We start from the raw sequence: 14,325 nt of genomic DNA, 5'->3' as shown, positions 1-14,325 counted from the left end.
TACGACGGTGGAAAGCCCCCCTGACTATATGACGGTGGAAAGCCCCCCTGAATGTACGACGGTGGAAAGCCCCCCTGACTGTACGACGGTGGAAAGCCCCCCTGACTGTACGACGGTGGAAAGCCCCCCTGACTGTACGACGGTGGAAAGCCCCGCTGACTGTACGACGGTGAAAATCTGAGGCCCTCGCCCGTCCCTAACCCACAAACATAGAAAATACGCCGTCCTGTCAGATGGTTGAATGATTGTTTTGACAAGCCTTTTCTAGATAGATAGATATGTTTCTGCTTATGACATCATAAATCAATAGAATGAATGCTTCACTATCGTCGACGTTGGTGAGGTTTTTTTCCTCTCTCATCTCTGCTTCTCTCAGGCAGCAAAGACATTTAGGGACCGGGGAGAAAATGCAACAAAAGAAAAAAGCAAACTTTTTGACCGATTATACGGAAATTAAAAGCTGTTAAAACACACCAGCATGCTTTTGATAAGATTTCAGTTTGGCTTGGATGCATATTTTACGGTGGATGAAATTGTAAAAATCAGCTTTTATAATTCTGATAAAGATAGCATTATACAAAAAATGGTCCCTAACTACAGATTCATTCTGTCAAGATGCTAAAATAAATTAAATCACATTTCTCCTCTCCTGTTCCAGAGTAAAAAACAAACATTTGATGGATCATTTCACTACATGAAATGCTTAATTCAGCAGGAGTTAATATTAATGCTACGTGAGATGTTACAGACCGACAAGTCAGTGTCCAGATTTCAGTCGGGCTACTATTCCGTTTAAACCCATCTCAAACAGTAGCCTACAGTTCCCTTGAAGTTGCATTTGGAAAAATCCCTGTCTTGTTTGTGACTGAAGAATACGTATAGCGCCTCACAATCATCGCGTCATAACACACAGTCGACACTGCTAGTGTCCTCTTTTACAACTTCTCTCTCCCAAACAGTTATGGCCCCTCCTCCTTTCTCTTTTACAACGTCTCTCTCCCAAACAGTTCTGGCCCCTCCTCCTTTCTCTTTTACAACGTCTCTCTCCCAAACATTAGACTGTTCTGGCCCCTCCTCCTTTCTCTTTTACAACTTCTCTCTCCCAAACAGTTATGGCCCCTCCTCCTTTCTCTTTTACAACGTCTCTCTCCCAAACATTAGACTGTTCTGGCCCCTCCTCCTTTCTCTTTTACAACTTCTCTCTCCCAAACATTAGACTGTTCTGGCCCCGCCTCCTTTCTCTTTTACAACGTCTCTCTCCCAAACATTAGACTGTTCTGGCCCCTCCTCCTTTCTCTTTTACAACTTCTCTCTCCCAAACAGTTATGGCCCCTCCTCCTTTCTCTTTTACAACGTCTCTCTCCCAAACATTAGACTGTTCTGGCCCCTCCTCCTTTCTCTTTTACAACTTCTCTCTCCCAAACATTAGACTGTTCTGGCCCCGCCTCCTTTCTCTTTTACAACTTCTCTCTCCCAAACATTAGACTGTTCTGGCCCCTCCTCCTTTCTCTTTTACAACGTCTCTCTCCCAAACATTAGACTGTTCTGGCCCCTCCTCCTTTCTCTTTATTTTCAACTTTACATTATACACAGCTTTTCTCTTGAATTAAACTCCCAACGTTGTCATTTTTGCCTCGGTGGATCAACTTAACGGTTTCCTAAAAGCATTTGACAATTGGCGTGTATTGGGCGAGCGTACAGTTAAGCCCTAAAGCATAGGCTACACGCACTAACGCCATACGACTGAAGAAAATAACTCAATGTAGCCTATAGATATGAATGTAGTGTTACTGTGTGTGTGAATTCCTTACTTGATCCCATCTCAGTGAACCAGGAAGAGCAGGAGTTGAGGTTGATGGTCTCAAAGTGAACCACCTGGCCTGGCTCCGTGGCCTGGCTGACAGCGATACACACCATGGGGTATTCCTGCTCTGGAACCACTAACATCTCAAACACCTTCAGAGGGCTGGGTAGGGGGAAGTCAAAGTGCTGAGGGACAGAACACCAGAGAGGAGAGGAGAGGAGAGGAGAGGAGAGGAGAGGAGAGGAGAGGAGAGGAGAGGAGAGGAGAGGAGAGGGAGATAGGAGATAGAGATAGGAGAGAGAGATAGGAGAGAGAGATAGGAGAGAGAGGAGAGAAAGATAGGAGAGAGGAGAGAAAGATAGGAGAGAGAGGAGAGAAAGATAGGAGAGAGGAGAGAAAGCAAGGAGAGAGAGGAGAGGGAGAGTGAGGAGAGGGAAAGGGATGAGAGAGAGATGAGGGAGAGATGAGAGAGAGAGGAGAGATGAGGGAGAGATGAAAGAGAGGAGAAAGAGGAGAGAGAGAGAGAGGGAGAGAGTGAGGAGAGGGAGAGAGAGGAGAGGGAGAGAGAGAGGAGAGAGAGAGAGGAGAGAGAGGGAGAGAGAGGGAGAGAGAGGAGAGAGAGGAGAGAGATGAGAGAGAGAGGAGAGAGAGGGAGAGGAAGAGGAAGAGAGAGAGAGAGAGAGGAGAGAGAGAGAGGAAGAGAGAGAGAGAGGAGAGAGGGATGAGGCTCTGGAAGTAATGCTGAGGAAGTAAAGTGGGTCGTACTAAAGGATGAGATGATTCTTTGTCTGTTTGAAATGTGCATTGCATCACAATGGTCCATTATCACACAAAACAGGTCCAGAAAAATGTCTGTTTTAACATGGTAAACAAGTAAACGATTCATGCTGTTGGATGCAGAAAATATAACATTAAAATAAAAATGTATATGCTTCTTGATTTGTGGTGCTAATCCTCACAGACCATCTAACAGAACCTTTTGTACCCAGTGGGACGAACTAACACTGAACAAAAATATAAACGCAACATAGAAAAAAATGTAAGATTTTACATTTCATATAAGGAAATAGTCAATTGAAATTGATGAATTAGGTCCTAATCTATGGCTTTCACGTGACTGGGAATACAGATTGGTAACTGGATATACTTAACCCTGTGACTTCTATGCACTTTATGTGGTGGACAGGATGTTATATCAACCGGATATTTTATGTTAGCGGTGAAGTGTTTTTATTTGTACTTGTTGGTCATAGATGCCTTTAAAAAAAGGTAGGGGGGTCGTGGATCAGAAAACCAGTCAGGATCTGGTGTGACCACCATTTGCCTCATGCAGCGTGACACATCTCCTTCACTTAGAGTTGATCAGGCTGTTGATTGTGGCCTGTTGGAATGTTGTCCCACTCCTCTTCATTGGCTGTGTGAAGTTGCTGGATATTGGCGGGAACTGGAACACGCTGTCGTACATGTCGATCCAGAGCATCCCAAACATGCTCAATGGGTGACATGTCTGGTGAGTATGCAGGCCAGGGAAGAACTGGGACATTTTCAGCTTCCAGGAATTGTGTACAGATCCTTGCAACATGGGGCCTTGCATTACAATGGGCCTCAGGATCTCGTTATGGTATCTCTGTGAATTCAAATTGCCACCGATAAAATGCAATTGTGTTTGTTGTCCGTAGCGTATGTCTGCCTATACCATAACCCCATCTCCACCATGGGGCACTCTGTTCACAACGTCAGCAAACCTCTCGCATAAACAACGGCACACACGCTGTCTGCCATCTGCCCGGTACAGTTGAGACCAGGATTCGTCCGTGATAAGCACACTTCTCCAACGTGCCAGTGGCCATCAGAGATGAGCATTTACCCACTGAACAACGCTGAACTGCAGTCGGGTCAAGACCCTGGTGAGGACAGATGAGCTTCCCTGAGACAGTTCCTGACAGTTTATGCAGAAATTATTTGGTTGTGCAAACCCACAGTTTCATCAGCTGTCCAGGTGGCTGTTCTCAGACGATCCCACAGTTTCATCAGCTGTCTGGGTGGCTGGTCTCAGACGATCCCGCAGGTAAAGAAGCCGGACGTGGAGGTCCTGTGCTGGCGTGGTTACACGTGGTCTACAGTTGTGAGGCCGGAAGAATGTACTGCCAAATTCCCTAAAACGCCCCCTCAAAACTTGATACATATGTGGCTTGGTGTTGTGTGACAAAACTGCACATTTTAGAGTGGCCTTTTATTGTCCCCAGCACAAGGTGCACCTGTGTAATGATCATGCTGTTTAATCAGCTTCTTGATATGCCACACCTGTCAGGTGGATGGATTATCTTGGCAAAGGAGAAATTCTCAAGAACACAGATGTAAAACACATTAGTGAGATTCAGAGAAATAAGCTTTTTGTGTGCTTCAGCTCATGAAACCAACAACTTTACACGTTGCGTTTATGTTTTTGATCAGTATAGATAAAGGACTGACCTTGATAAGCATGAACCTCTGCATGGGTTCATACCACTGTAGCAGGATTATCCCAAACTGGAGCGCTCCGCACAGGTACTTATGGCCCGTATAGGGGTTCCTCACTGCGAGGGGAAGAGAGAGAAACGCAGGGGAAGAGAGAGAAACCCAGGGGAAGAGAGAGAAACCCAGGGGAAGAGAGAGAAACCCAGAGAAAGAGAGAGAACCCCAGAGAAAGAGAGAGAACCCCAGAGAAAGAGAGAGAAACCCAGAGAAAGAGAGAGAAACCCAGAGAAAGAGAGAGAAACCCAGAGAAAGAGAGAGAAACCCAGAGAAAGAGAGAGAAACCCAGAGAAAGAGAGAGAAACCCAGAGAAAGAGAGAGAACCCCAGAGAAAGAGAGAGAACCCCAGAGAAAGAGAGAGAACCCCAGAGAAAGAGAGAGAAACCCAGAGAAAGAGAGAGAAACCCAGGGGAAGAGAGAGAAACCCAGGGGAAGAGAGAGAAACCCAGGGGAAGAGAGAGAAACCCAGGGGAAGAGAGAGAAACCCAGGGGAAGAGAGAGAAACCCAGGGGAAGAGAGAGAAACCCAGGGGAAGAGAGAGAAACCCAGGGGAAGAGAGAGAAACCCAGGGGAAGAGAGAGAAACCCAGGGAAGAGAGAGAAACCCAGAGGAAGAGAGAGAAACCCAGATGAAGAGAGAGAAACCCAGAGAAAGAGACAGGAGGTTGAGGTAAATCAAAGCATAGGACTTGATATTTGCTCTGTCCATGACCATGGGGGATGTGGAACTCACCAATGCAACACTTGTGACAGCCCTTTGTGTCAGGGATCTTCGTTGTCAAGGCAAACCGCCTGCAGAGAGAAAACTGTCAGACTGGACCAACACACAGTCAGTTATACAGCCTGAACCAACACACAGTCAGTTATACAGCCTGAACCAACACACAGTCAGTTATACAGCCTGAACCAACACACAGTCAGTCATACAGCCTGAACCAACACACAGTCAGTCATACAGCCTGAACCAACACACAGTCATACAGCCTGAACCAACACAGTCATACAGCCTGGGTCCTGCAGGCCGCACCGTAGCAAAATGTTTTGAAACTGAAGTTTCTTATTGGACAAGTTCAGATCGTACAAGGCCTTGCAAAAGTATTCAACCCCTTTGGCGTTTTCCCATTTTGTTGCAAGAGACCAAAGATAACCCTGAAGGACCTGCAAAGCTCCACAGTGGAGTGTCTGCGCATAGGACCACTAAGACGTACACTCCACAAAGTTGGGCTTTACGGAAGAGTGTCCAAAAAAAGCCATTGCTAAAAGAAAAAAATAAGTAAACACATTTGGTGTTTGCCAAAAGGCATGTGGCAGACTCCCCAAACATATGGAAGAAGGTACTCTGGTCAGATGAGACTAAAATTTAGCTTTTTGTCTATCAAGGAAAACACCATGTCTGGCGCAAACCCAACACCTCTCATCACCCCGAGAACACCATCCCCACAGTGAAGCATGGTGGTGGCAGCATCATGCTGTGGAGATGTTTTTCATCCGCAGGGACTGGGAAACTGGTCAGAATTGAAAGAATGATGATTGGCTCTAAATACAGGGACATTTTTGAGGGAAACTTGTTTCAGTCTTCCAGAGATTTGAGACTGGGACGAAGTTTCACCTTCCAGCAGGACAATGACCCTAAGCATACTGCTAAAGCAACACTTGTGTGGGTTAAGGGGAAACATTTAAATGTCTTGGAATGGCCTCGTCAAAGCCCAGACCTCAATCCAATTGAGAATCTGTGGTATGACTTAAAGATCGCTGTACAGCAGCGGAACCCATCCAACTTGAAGGAGCTGGAGCAGTTTTGCCAAGAAGAATGGGCAAAAATCCCAGTGGCTACATGTACCAAGCTTATAGAGACATACCCCAAGAGACTTTCAGCTGTAATTGTTGTCTCTACAAAGTATTGACTTTGGGGGGGGGGGGGTGAATCGTTATGCACGCTCAAGTTCAGTTTTTTTTAACTTATTTCTTGTTTATTTCACAATAAAACATATTTTGCATCTTCAAAGTGGTAGGCATGTTGTGTAAATCAAATGATACAAACCCCTCAAAAAATATATATTTTAATTCCATGTTGTAAGGCAACAAAAGAGGAAAAATGCCAAGGGGGGTGAATAGTTTCGCAAGCCACTATATCCCTCCATTTCTCTCTGTTTCATGCCTACTGAACACGACACAGTCATATACAGTCATTTGGTGTCAACACAGCCTCTGTTGAGGACAATAGAATAGACCCCTGTGTCTCTCACTTGGGTGAGATCTTGTCTGGGAAGCAGTGTGTGTGTGTGTGTGTGTGTGTGTGTGTGTGTGTGTCACCTTGGTAACATCTTGTCTGGGAAGCGGTGTGTGTGGAACTGAGAGGCCAGGCCAGGCTTCTTCAGCTGCTCAAACAGACCAATCAGGTTGTGTGAGTAGAGCTGGAAGGTCTTCCCTGTGATCACATAATCAAACATAATCACATTATAGGAAAAACAGGGATGTGTGGCACCCTATTCCCTATATAGGGCACTACTGTTGACGGGGGGGGGGGGGGAGTGAAGTGCACTATATAGAGAATAGAATGTAATTTGGGACGTAGACATGACATTGTTTCTGGGGGTCACATCTCTTACAGTGGGGTCATGACATCTCCCCCAAAACATTCCTGTATAGTTAAACAGACAAACGGCAACACGGAGATAGATTGAAGGACTAAGGAAACTAGATCAAAAGAGGATACATGGCAGAAACACTTGGTATTATTATTATTATTATTATTATTATTATTAGTGTAGATGTATTCACCATCAACATCAATTTGGTTTTAAGGAGCTGATCTCAGATGAACTTTTATCTGAACATGCAGGCATGTGGCTGCGATGGAGTTAGCTTGATGTTGAAAAGGGTAAGGGGGGTAAGGAGGGTCATTTTAACCCAAATTCCCTCGGTTTTCTAGAAATCCCGGTTGGAGAATTCCTGGATTTCCTGCTTATTCCATACTGATTCCAGGAATATTCTAACTGGGATTTCTTGGGGAAAAACCCAGGAATTTTGGGACAGTAACCAAAAGGATGCAACCCTGGATGAGGGGCGATGATGACTGCGATGATGATGATTTGTGAATGTGATGATTACCTTCTGATGAAGCCGGTTAGTAGAATACCAAATCAAGCCAGACCAGAGGAAGAGGAGGAGGAGGAGGAGGAGGAAGAGGGACAGAGCCCAAGAGGAAGAGAAGAAAGAAACCAGAGATTAGATATTCTCTGAGCCGGGGCATAGGGTCTACTCTTCAGTAGGAACGACGCTACACATCACACTGAACTATTACCTAGGCTACATCCCAACTCTCTCTCTCCTGCCTCCTAAAGTGGGTCTACTCTTCAGTAGGAACGACGCTACACATCACACTGAACTATTACCTAGGCTACATCCCAACTCTCTCTCTCTCCTGCCTCCTAAAGTGGGTCTACTCTTCAGTAGGAACGACGCTACACATCACACTGAACTATTACCTAGGCTACATCCCAACTCTCTCTCTCTCCTGCCTCCTAAAGTGTGCACTTGTTCACTTCCTTTCACCGATTTGAAATGAAATGACTGGAATAAGAAACATGTTAAAAGCTCTGAGGAAAGTCGTGAGGCCCGATATGTGAAACTTAATCAAGAGCAGTGTTACTACCAGTCATTTTCTCTCTCTCATTTTATTCAACTGTTATCAGGCACCTGCAACAAAGATCGCTCAGACGTGCGAATGCCTTGTGAATAAGAAATAGGGTAGAAACTCCCATTAGCCCATGACCTCCACCAACCAAACGCTTTTAGATTGTTTTTTTGGGGGGGGGGGAGTAGCGAACGAGTGTACACTTCAGGAGAAAGTATTGGGGACGTACTCCAAGTATTACATTCCAATAAGTTAGAAATGTTTACTTTCACTTTATTACAACAGAGAAATTCAACAACCAAGTGGTTAAAACCCAGATATACAGTATTTTTTTTAACCTTAATTAAACCAGGAAGTGCTCAGTGTGCTGATACGCTACACATTTGGAACATGCATCATCTAGCAACAATTAAGAGTTCTTCTTCTCTCACATAAAACGATCTACATTGCTACTGTCACCAGGAGTTTTCCAACCACTGGTCTGGTCCATGATCCCTATCTCTACTCCGTACAGCAGGCCATGAAGACAGACGTGTTATTCACGACTCACTGTGTGACGTGTGGAGAGGTTGTCCTCCCGATAGATTTTTAGACGAAACTGGTATCTATTCCATCGGGGCCGTTCACGTCATCCGGCTAATCTTTTACATACAATTGCACGCCATAAAGACATTCAAGACTACGAAACTATCGATACACTTTATAGAAGTGGTCGCCAATAGCTTTTGAACAACATCTTTCTGGCTGCTGTAGAATATATATATATATATATATATATATATATATATATATATATATATGATGTGATTACCAGAGCTTTCTGGCTGCTGTAGGATATATATACATATATATATATGATGTGATTACCAGAGCTTTCTGGCTGCTGTAGAATATACTGTATATGACGTGATTACCAGAGCTTTCTGGCTGCTGTAGGATATATATATATATATATATATATATATATATATATAAATGACGTGATTACCAGAGCTTTCTGGCTGCTGTAGGATATATATACATATATATATATACATATATATATATATATATATATATATATATATATATATATATATATATATATATATATACACATATATATATACACATATATACATATACATATATATATATATATATATATATATATATATATATATATATATATATATATATATATATGACGTGATTACCAGAGCTTTCTGGCTGCTGTAGAATATATATGACATGATTACCAGAGCTTTCTGGCTGCTGTAGGATATAGATATATATATGATGTGATACCTGTATCGGTCTTACCGACAGGGCCTAAAATGAACACCTGCCAAAAGGTAGATTTTGACATTGGCTGGTAGAGATGTCCATTTCACCAGGCACATTGTGGAGTCCTGACCCATCTCCCTCCAGTACGAGGCCACATTGTGGAGTCCTGACCCATCTCCCTCCAGTGCGAGGCCACATTGTGGAGTCCTGACCCATCTCCCTCCAGTACGAGGCCACATTGTGGAGTCCTGACCCATCTCCCTCCAGTGCGAGGCCACATTGTGGAGTCCTGACCCATCTCCCTCCAGTGCGAGGCCACATTGTGGAGTCCTGACCCATCTCCCTCCAGTACGAGGCCACATTGTGGAGTCCTGACCCATCTCCCTCCAGTGCGAGGCCACATTGTGGAGTCCTGACCCATCTCCCTCCAGTGCGAGGCCACATTGTGGAGTCCTGACCCATCTCCCTCCAGTGCGAGGCCACATTGTGGAGTCCTGACCCATCTCCCTCCAGTGCGAGGCCACATTGTGGAGTCCTGACCCATCTCCCTCCAGTGCGAGGCCACATTGTGGAGTCCTGACCCATCTCCCTCCAGTGCGAGGCCACATTGTGGAGTCCTGACCCATCTCCCTCCAGTGCGAGGCCACATTGTGGAGTCCTGACCCATCTCCCTCCAGTGCGAGGCCACATTGTGGAGTCCTGACCCATCTCCCTCCAGTGCGAGGCCACATTGTGGAGTCCTGACCCATCTCCCTCCAGTGCGAGGCCACATTGTGGAGTCCTGACCCATCTCCCTCCAGTACGAGGCCACATTGTGGAGTCCTGACCCATCTCCCTCCAGTACGAGGCCACATTGTGGAGTCCTGACCCATCTCCCTCCAGTACGAGGCCACATTGTGGAGTCCTGACCCATCTCCCTCCAGTACGAGGCCACATTGTGGAGTCCTGACCCATCTCCCTCCAGTACGAGGCCACATTGTGGAGTCCTGACCCATCTCCCTCCAGTACGAGGCCACATTGTGGAGTCCTGACCCATCTCCCTCCAGTGCGAGCATTTCATTCGCATTTGTGAATAAAAATAGTCACAAGTATGACCACATTTATAGTTAAATAAATGCTGCAGTCATTGTTTTCAAAAGTATTTCTGCCATGTCACGTTACCATAGTAACCGCCCACCCTTAAATACCTTTAAAAAAAACAATAAAGTAAACATTTTTTTCTCATCTGGCACAAACATGACTCAAGTCACGTTGCCATAGTAACCTTCCACCCTTAAAGGGGCACGTGAACATTTTTCTCTCATCTGTGATATTTAGGTTAATAGACTCCGGGGACAAAATGTAAAAAAATAAACAATATACCACATTACTTCTTAATATTAATACATGTCTTTTCTTTTATAAACATTACAAAGCACGCTCAAAAAAACGCACAAAAAAAAATCTGCCTGTCCACAGTGGCTGGTGGACCAAAAAGCTAAACGTTATGCCCATGCTTACGGACTCACCTGACAGAGACATCAGGTTGTTGTTGATGATGTAGAGCCAGGTACACTTCCTGGGGAACAGCTAGAGAGGGGAACATGAGACAATGAAGACATTGAATAACTCATTACTTTACGGATACAGAGGACAACGGACCTCACAATATTAGTGCTTGAAAGCAGTGATCCTATGTCCTACTCCTGGAGAGCCCCAATACAGCAGGTCAAAAATCACTGAGTCATGGCTTGGTTATCCCAGTACTGCAGGTCAAAAATCACTGAGTCATGGTTTGGTTATCCCAGAGAGCCCCAGTACTGCAGGTCAAAATCACAGCGTCATGGCTTGGTTATCCCAGACAGCCCCAGTACTGCAGGTCAAAATCACAGCGTCATGGCTTGGTTATCCCAGACAGCCCCAGTACTGCAGGTCAAAATCACAGCGTCATGGCTTGGTTATCCCAGACAGCCCCAGTACTGCAGGTCAAAATCACAGCGTCATGGCTTGGTTATCCCAGAGAGCCCCAGTACTGCAGGTCAAAATCACTGAATCATGGCTTGGTTATCCCAGACTGCAGGTCAAAATCACTGAATCATGGCTTGGTTATCCCAGACTGCAGGTCAAAAATCACTGAGTCATGGTTTGGTTATCCCAGTACTGCAGGTCAAAATCACTGAGTCATGGTTTGGTTATCCCAGTACTGCAGGTCAAAATCACTGAGTCATGGTTTGGTTATCCCAGTACTGCAGGTCAAAATCACTGAGTTATGGTTTGGTTATCCCAGAGAGCCCCAGTACTGCAGGTCAAAATCACTGAGTCATGGTTTGGTTATCCCAGTACTGCAGGTCAAAATCACAGCGTCATGGCTTGGTTATCCCAGAGAGCCCCAGTACTGCAGGTCAAAATCACTGAGTCATGGTTTGGTTATCCCAGTACTGCAGGTCAAAATCACAGCGTCATGGCTTGGTTATCCCAGAGAGCCCCAGTACTGCAGGTCAAAATCACTGAGTTATGGTTTGGTTATCCCAGTACTGCAGGTCAAAATCACTGAGTCATGGCTTGGTTATCCCAGAGAGCCCCAGTACTGCAGGTCAAAATCACTGAGTCATGGTTTGGTTATGCCAGAGAGCCCCAGTACTGCAGGTCAAAATCACTGAGTCATGGTTTGGTTATCCCAGTACTGCAGGTCAAAATCACTGAGTCATGGTTTGGTTATCCCAGTACTGCAGGTCAAAATCACTGAGTCATGGCTTGGTTTATCCCAGAGAGCCCCATGTTCTCCTACCTGTTCCATGGTGGCTTCATGCAGCTCATTCAGGTTGAGGGTATAGATCCCATCCTCCGTCCCAAATATAAGGTACTGGTCTGAAACAGAACAGTAGAAATACATTGAATAGTGTGTGACACACTCACTCAATGAAACGTTGTTGTGTGTGTGTGTGTGTGTTACCTTTGGTATCAGGGTGTATCCACGACGTGGCACAGTTGATGTTCAGTGGGCAGCCATCAAACACCTTGGAGAAACAGGCCCCCATCTAGAGTAGTGATACGGAGGACCAAATGAGAACGTAAACAAACCCGAATATCTCCTTGTCCAAAAGACTGCTCCCCGGGTAAGGAAGCTAAACATGTTTCTTTGGGAAAAATAAAAATGTGTGAACTATCCCATTTAAGCATGGTCTTCAGATAGATCATGGTTAAAATGTCAGCCGGGGGTGTTTTTAAAAGGGAATTTGAGAGATGGATAACCACAATACACACACACGACCACAAAAACTAGAGTCCACTGGTATTATGCAGCTCACAGACAGTTATGACCGCTCACAGACAGTGACCCCAGACCGTGACCCCAGACAGTTATGACCGCTCACAGACAGTGACCCCAGACCGTGACCCCAGACAGTTATGACCGCTCACAGACAATGACCCCAGACCGTGACCCCAGACAGTTATGACCGCTCACAGACAATGACCCCAGACCGTGACCCCAGACAGTTATGACCGCTCACAGTCAGTGACCCCAGACCGTGACCCCAGACAGTTATGACCGCTCACAGACAATGACCCCAGACAGTTATGACCGCTCACAGACAATGACCCCAGACCGTGACCCCAGACAGTTATGACCACTCACAGACCGTGACCCCAGACAGTGACCCCAGACCGTGACCACAGACAGTTATGACCGCTCACAGACAGTGACCCCAGACCGTGACCCCAGACAGTTGTGACCGCTCACAGACAGTTATGACCACTCACAGACCGTGACCCCAGACAGTTATGACCGCTCACAGACAGTTATGACCACTCACAGACCGTGACCCCAGACAGTTATGACCGCTCACAGACAGTTATGACCGCTCACAGACAGTTATGACCGCTCACAGACAGTCATGACCGCTCACAGACAGTCATGACAGCTCACAGACAGTCATGACCGCTCACAGACAGTCATGACCGCTCACAGACAGTTATGACCGCTCACAGACAGTTATGACCACTCACAGACAGTCATGACAGCTCACAGACAGTCATGACAGCTCACAGACAGTTATGACCACTCACAGACAGTTATGACCACTCACAGACAGTCATGACAGCTCACAGACAGTCATGACCGCTCACAGACAGTCATGACCGCTCACAGACAGTTATGACCGCTCACAGACAGTTATGACCACTCACAGACAGTCATGACAGCTCACAGACAGTCATGACAGCTCACAGACAGTTATGACCACTCACAGACAGTTATGACCACTCACAGACAGTCATGACAGCTCACAGACAGTTATGACCGCTCACAGACAGTTATGACCGCTCACAGACAGTTATGACCACTCACAGACAGTTATGACCACTCACAGACAGTTATGACAGCTCACTATATAGGGAATAGGGTCTAAAGTATGAAGGGAATAATGGCCTCAGACTCATGGAGACGGGTCACTCTATAGGGAATAGGGGCCTCAGACTCATGGAGACGGGTCACTCTATAGGGAATAGGGGCCTCAGACTCATGGAGACGGATCACTCTATAGGGAATTGGGGCCTCAGACTCATGGAGACGGGTCACTCTATAGGGAATAGGGGCCTCAGACTCATGGAGACGGGTCACTCTATAGGGAATAGGGGCCTCAGACTCATGGAGACGGGTCACTCTATAGGGAATTGGGGCCTCAGACTCATGGAGACGGGTCACTCTATAGGGAATAGGGGCCTCAGACTCATGGAGACGGGTCACTCACCAGGACTTTAGGAGTTGGCGGCAGGCCGTTGATGGCAGGTTTCTGAGGAGAAACAAAGAGCCACACATCAGACTGGAGGAGGAGTGGAGGACAAACTTACAAAAAAATACAAACACATTGAACCTTGGTTTAACCAGGCAAGTCAGGTAAGAACACATTGTTATTTACAATGACGGCCTACCCCGTACAGAACCGGACGCCGCTGGGCCAATTGTGCGCCGCCCTATGGGGACTCCCAATCACGGCCGGATTGTGATACAGCCTGGATTCGAACCAGGGACTGTAAGCCTAGTGCTGGTCCGCATTTTTGAGTGTTTACTTCAAGCACAACTTTCATCGTCTGCGTCTCCAATTACACACCGTTCCTGTACAGTT

The 14,325-nt window shown here is 46.0% G+C and overlaps 1 protein-coding gene and 1 long non-coding RNA gene across 2 annotated transcripts in view; one reads left to right on the top strand and one right to left on the bottom strand.

The window, feature by feature from the left end:
* Positions 1-14,325, bottom strand: part of LOC110504274 (mitogen-activated protein kinase kinase kinase kinase 5) — a 118,260-nt gene that overhangs the window by 17,353 nt on the left and 86,582 nt on the right. Inside the window, exons 23-30 of the mRNA XM_090221373.1 lie at positions 13,951-13,992; positions 12,153-12,237; positions 11,988-12,067; positions 10,729-10,789; positions 6,631-6,745; positions 5,051-5,109; positions 4,277-4,380; positions 1,812-1,989 (exon numbers count right to left, since the gene is read on the bottom strand). Of these exons, the coding sequence (XP_090077499.1) occupies positions 1,812-1,989; positions 4,277-4,380; positions 5,051-5,109; positions 6,631-6,745; positions 10,729-10,789; positions 11,988-12,067; positions 12,153-12,237; positions 13,951-13,992 (724 nt within the window). The remainder of the gene's footprint in view (positions 1-1,811; positions 1,990-4,276; positions 4,381-5,050; positions 5,110-6,630; positions 6,746-10,728; positions 10,790-11,987; positions 12,068-12,152; positions 12,238-13,950; positions 13,993-14,325) is intronic.
* Positions 1-14,325, top strand: part of LOC149972159 (uncharacterized) — a 134,167-nt gene that overhangs the window by 35,262 nt on the left and 84,580 nt on the right. The gene's annotated exons all lie outside the window — the stretch shown is intronic.

Source organism: Oncorhynchus mykiss, chromosome 25, assembly GCF_057628025.1.
Source record: "Oncorhynchus mykiss isolate SJ-2025 chromosome 25, ASM5762802v1, whole genome shotgun sequence".
Classification (NCBI taxonomy): Eukaryota; Metazoa; Chordata; class Actinopteri; order Salmoniformes; family Salmonidae; genus Oncorhynchus; species Oncorhynchus mykiss.
The sequence above is the reverse complement of the archived record's forward strand: the minus strand, read 5'-3'. Positions and strand labels throughout refer to the sequence as shown.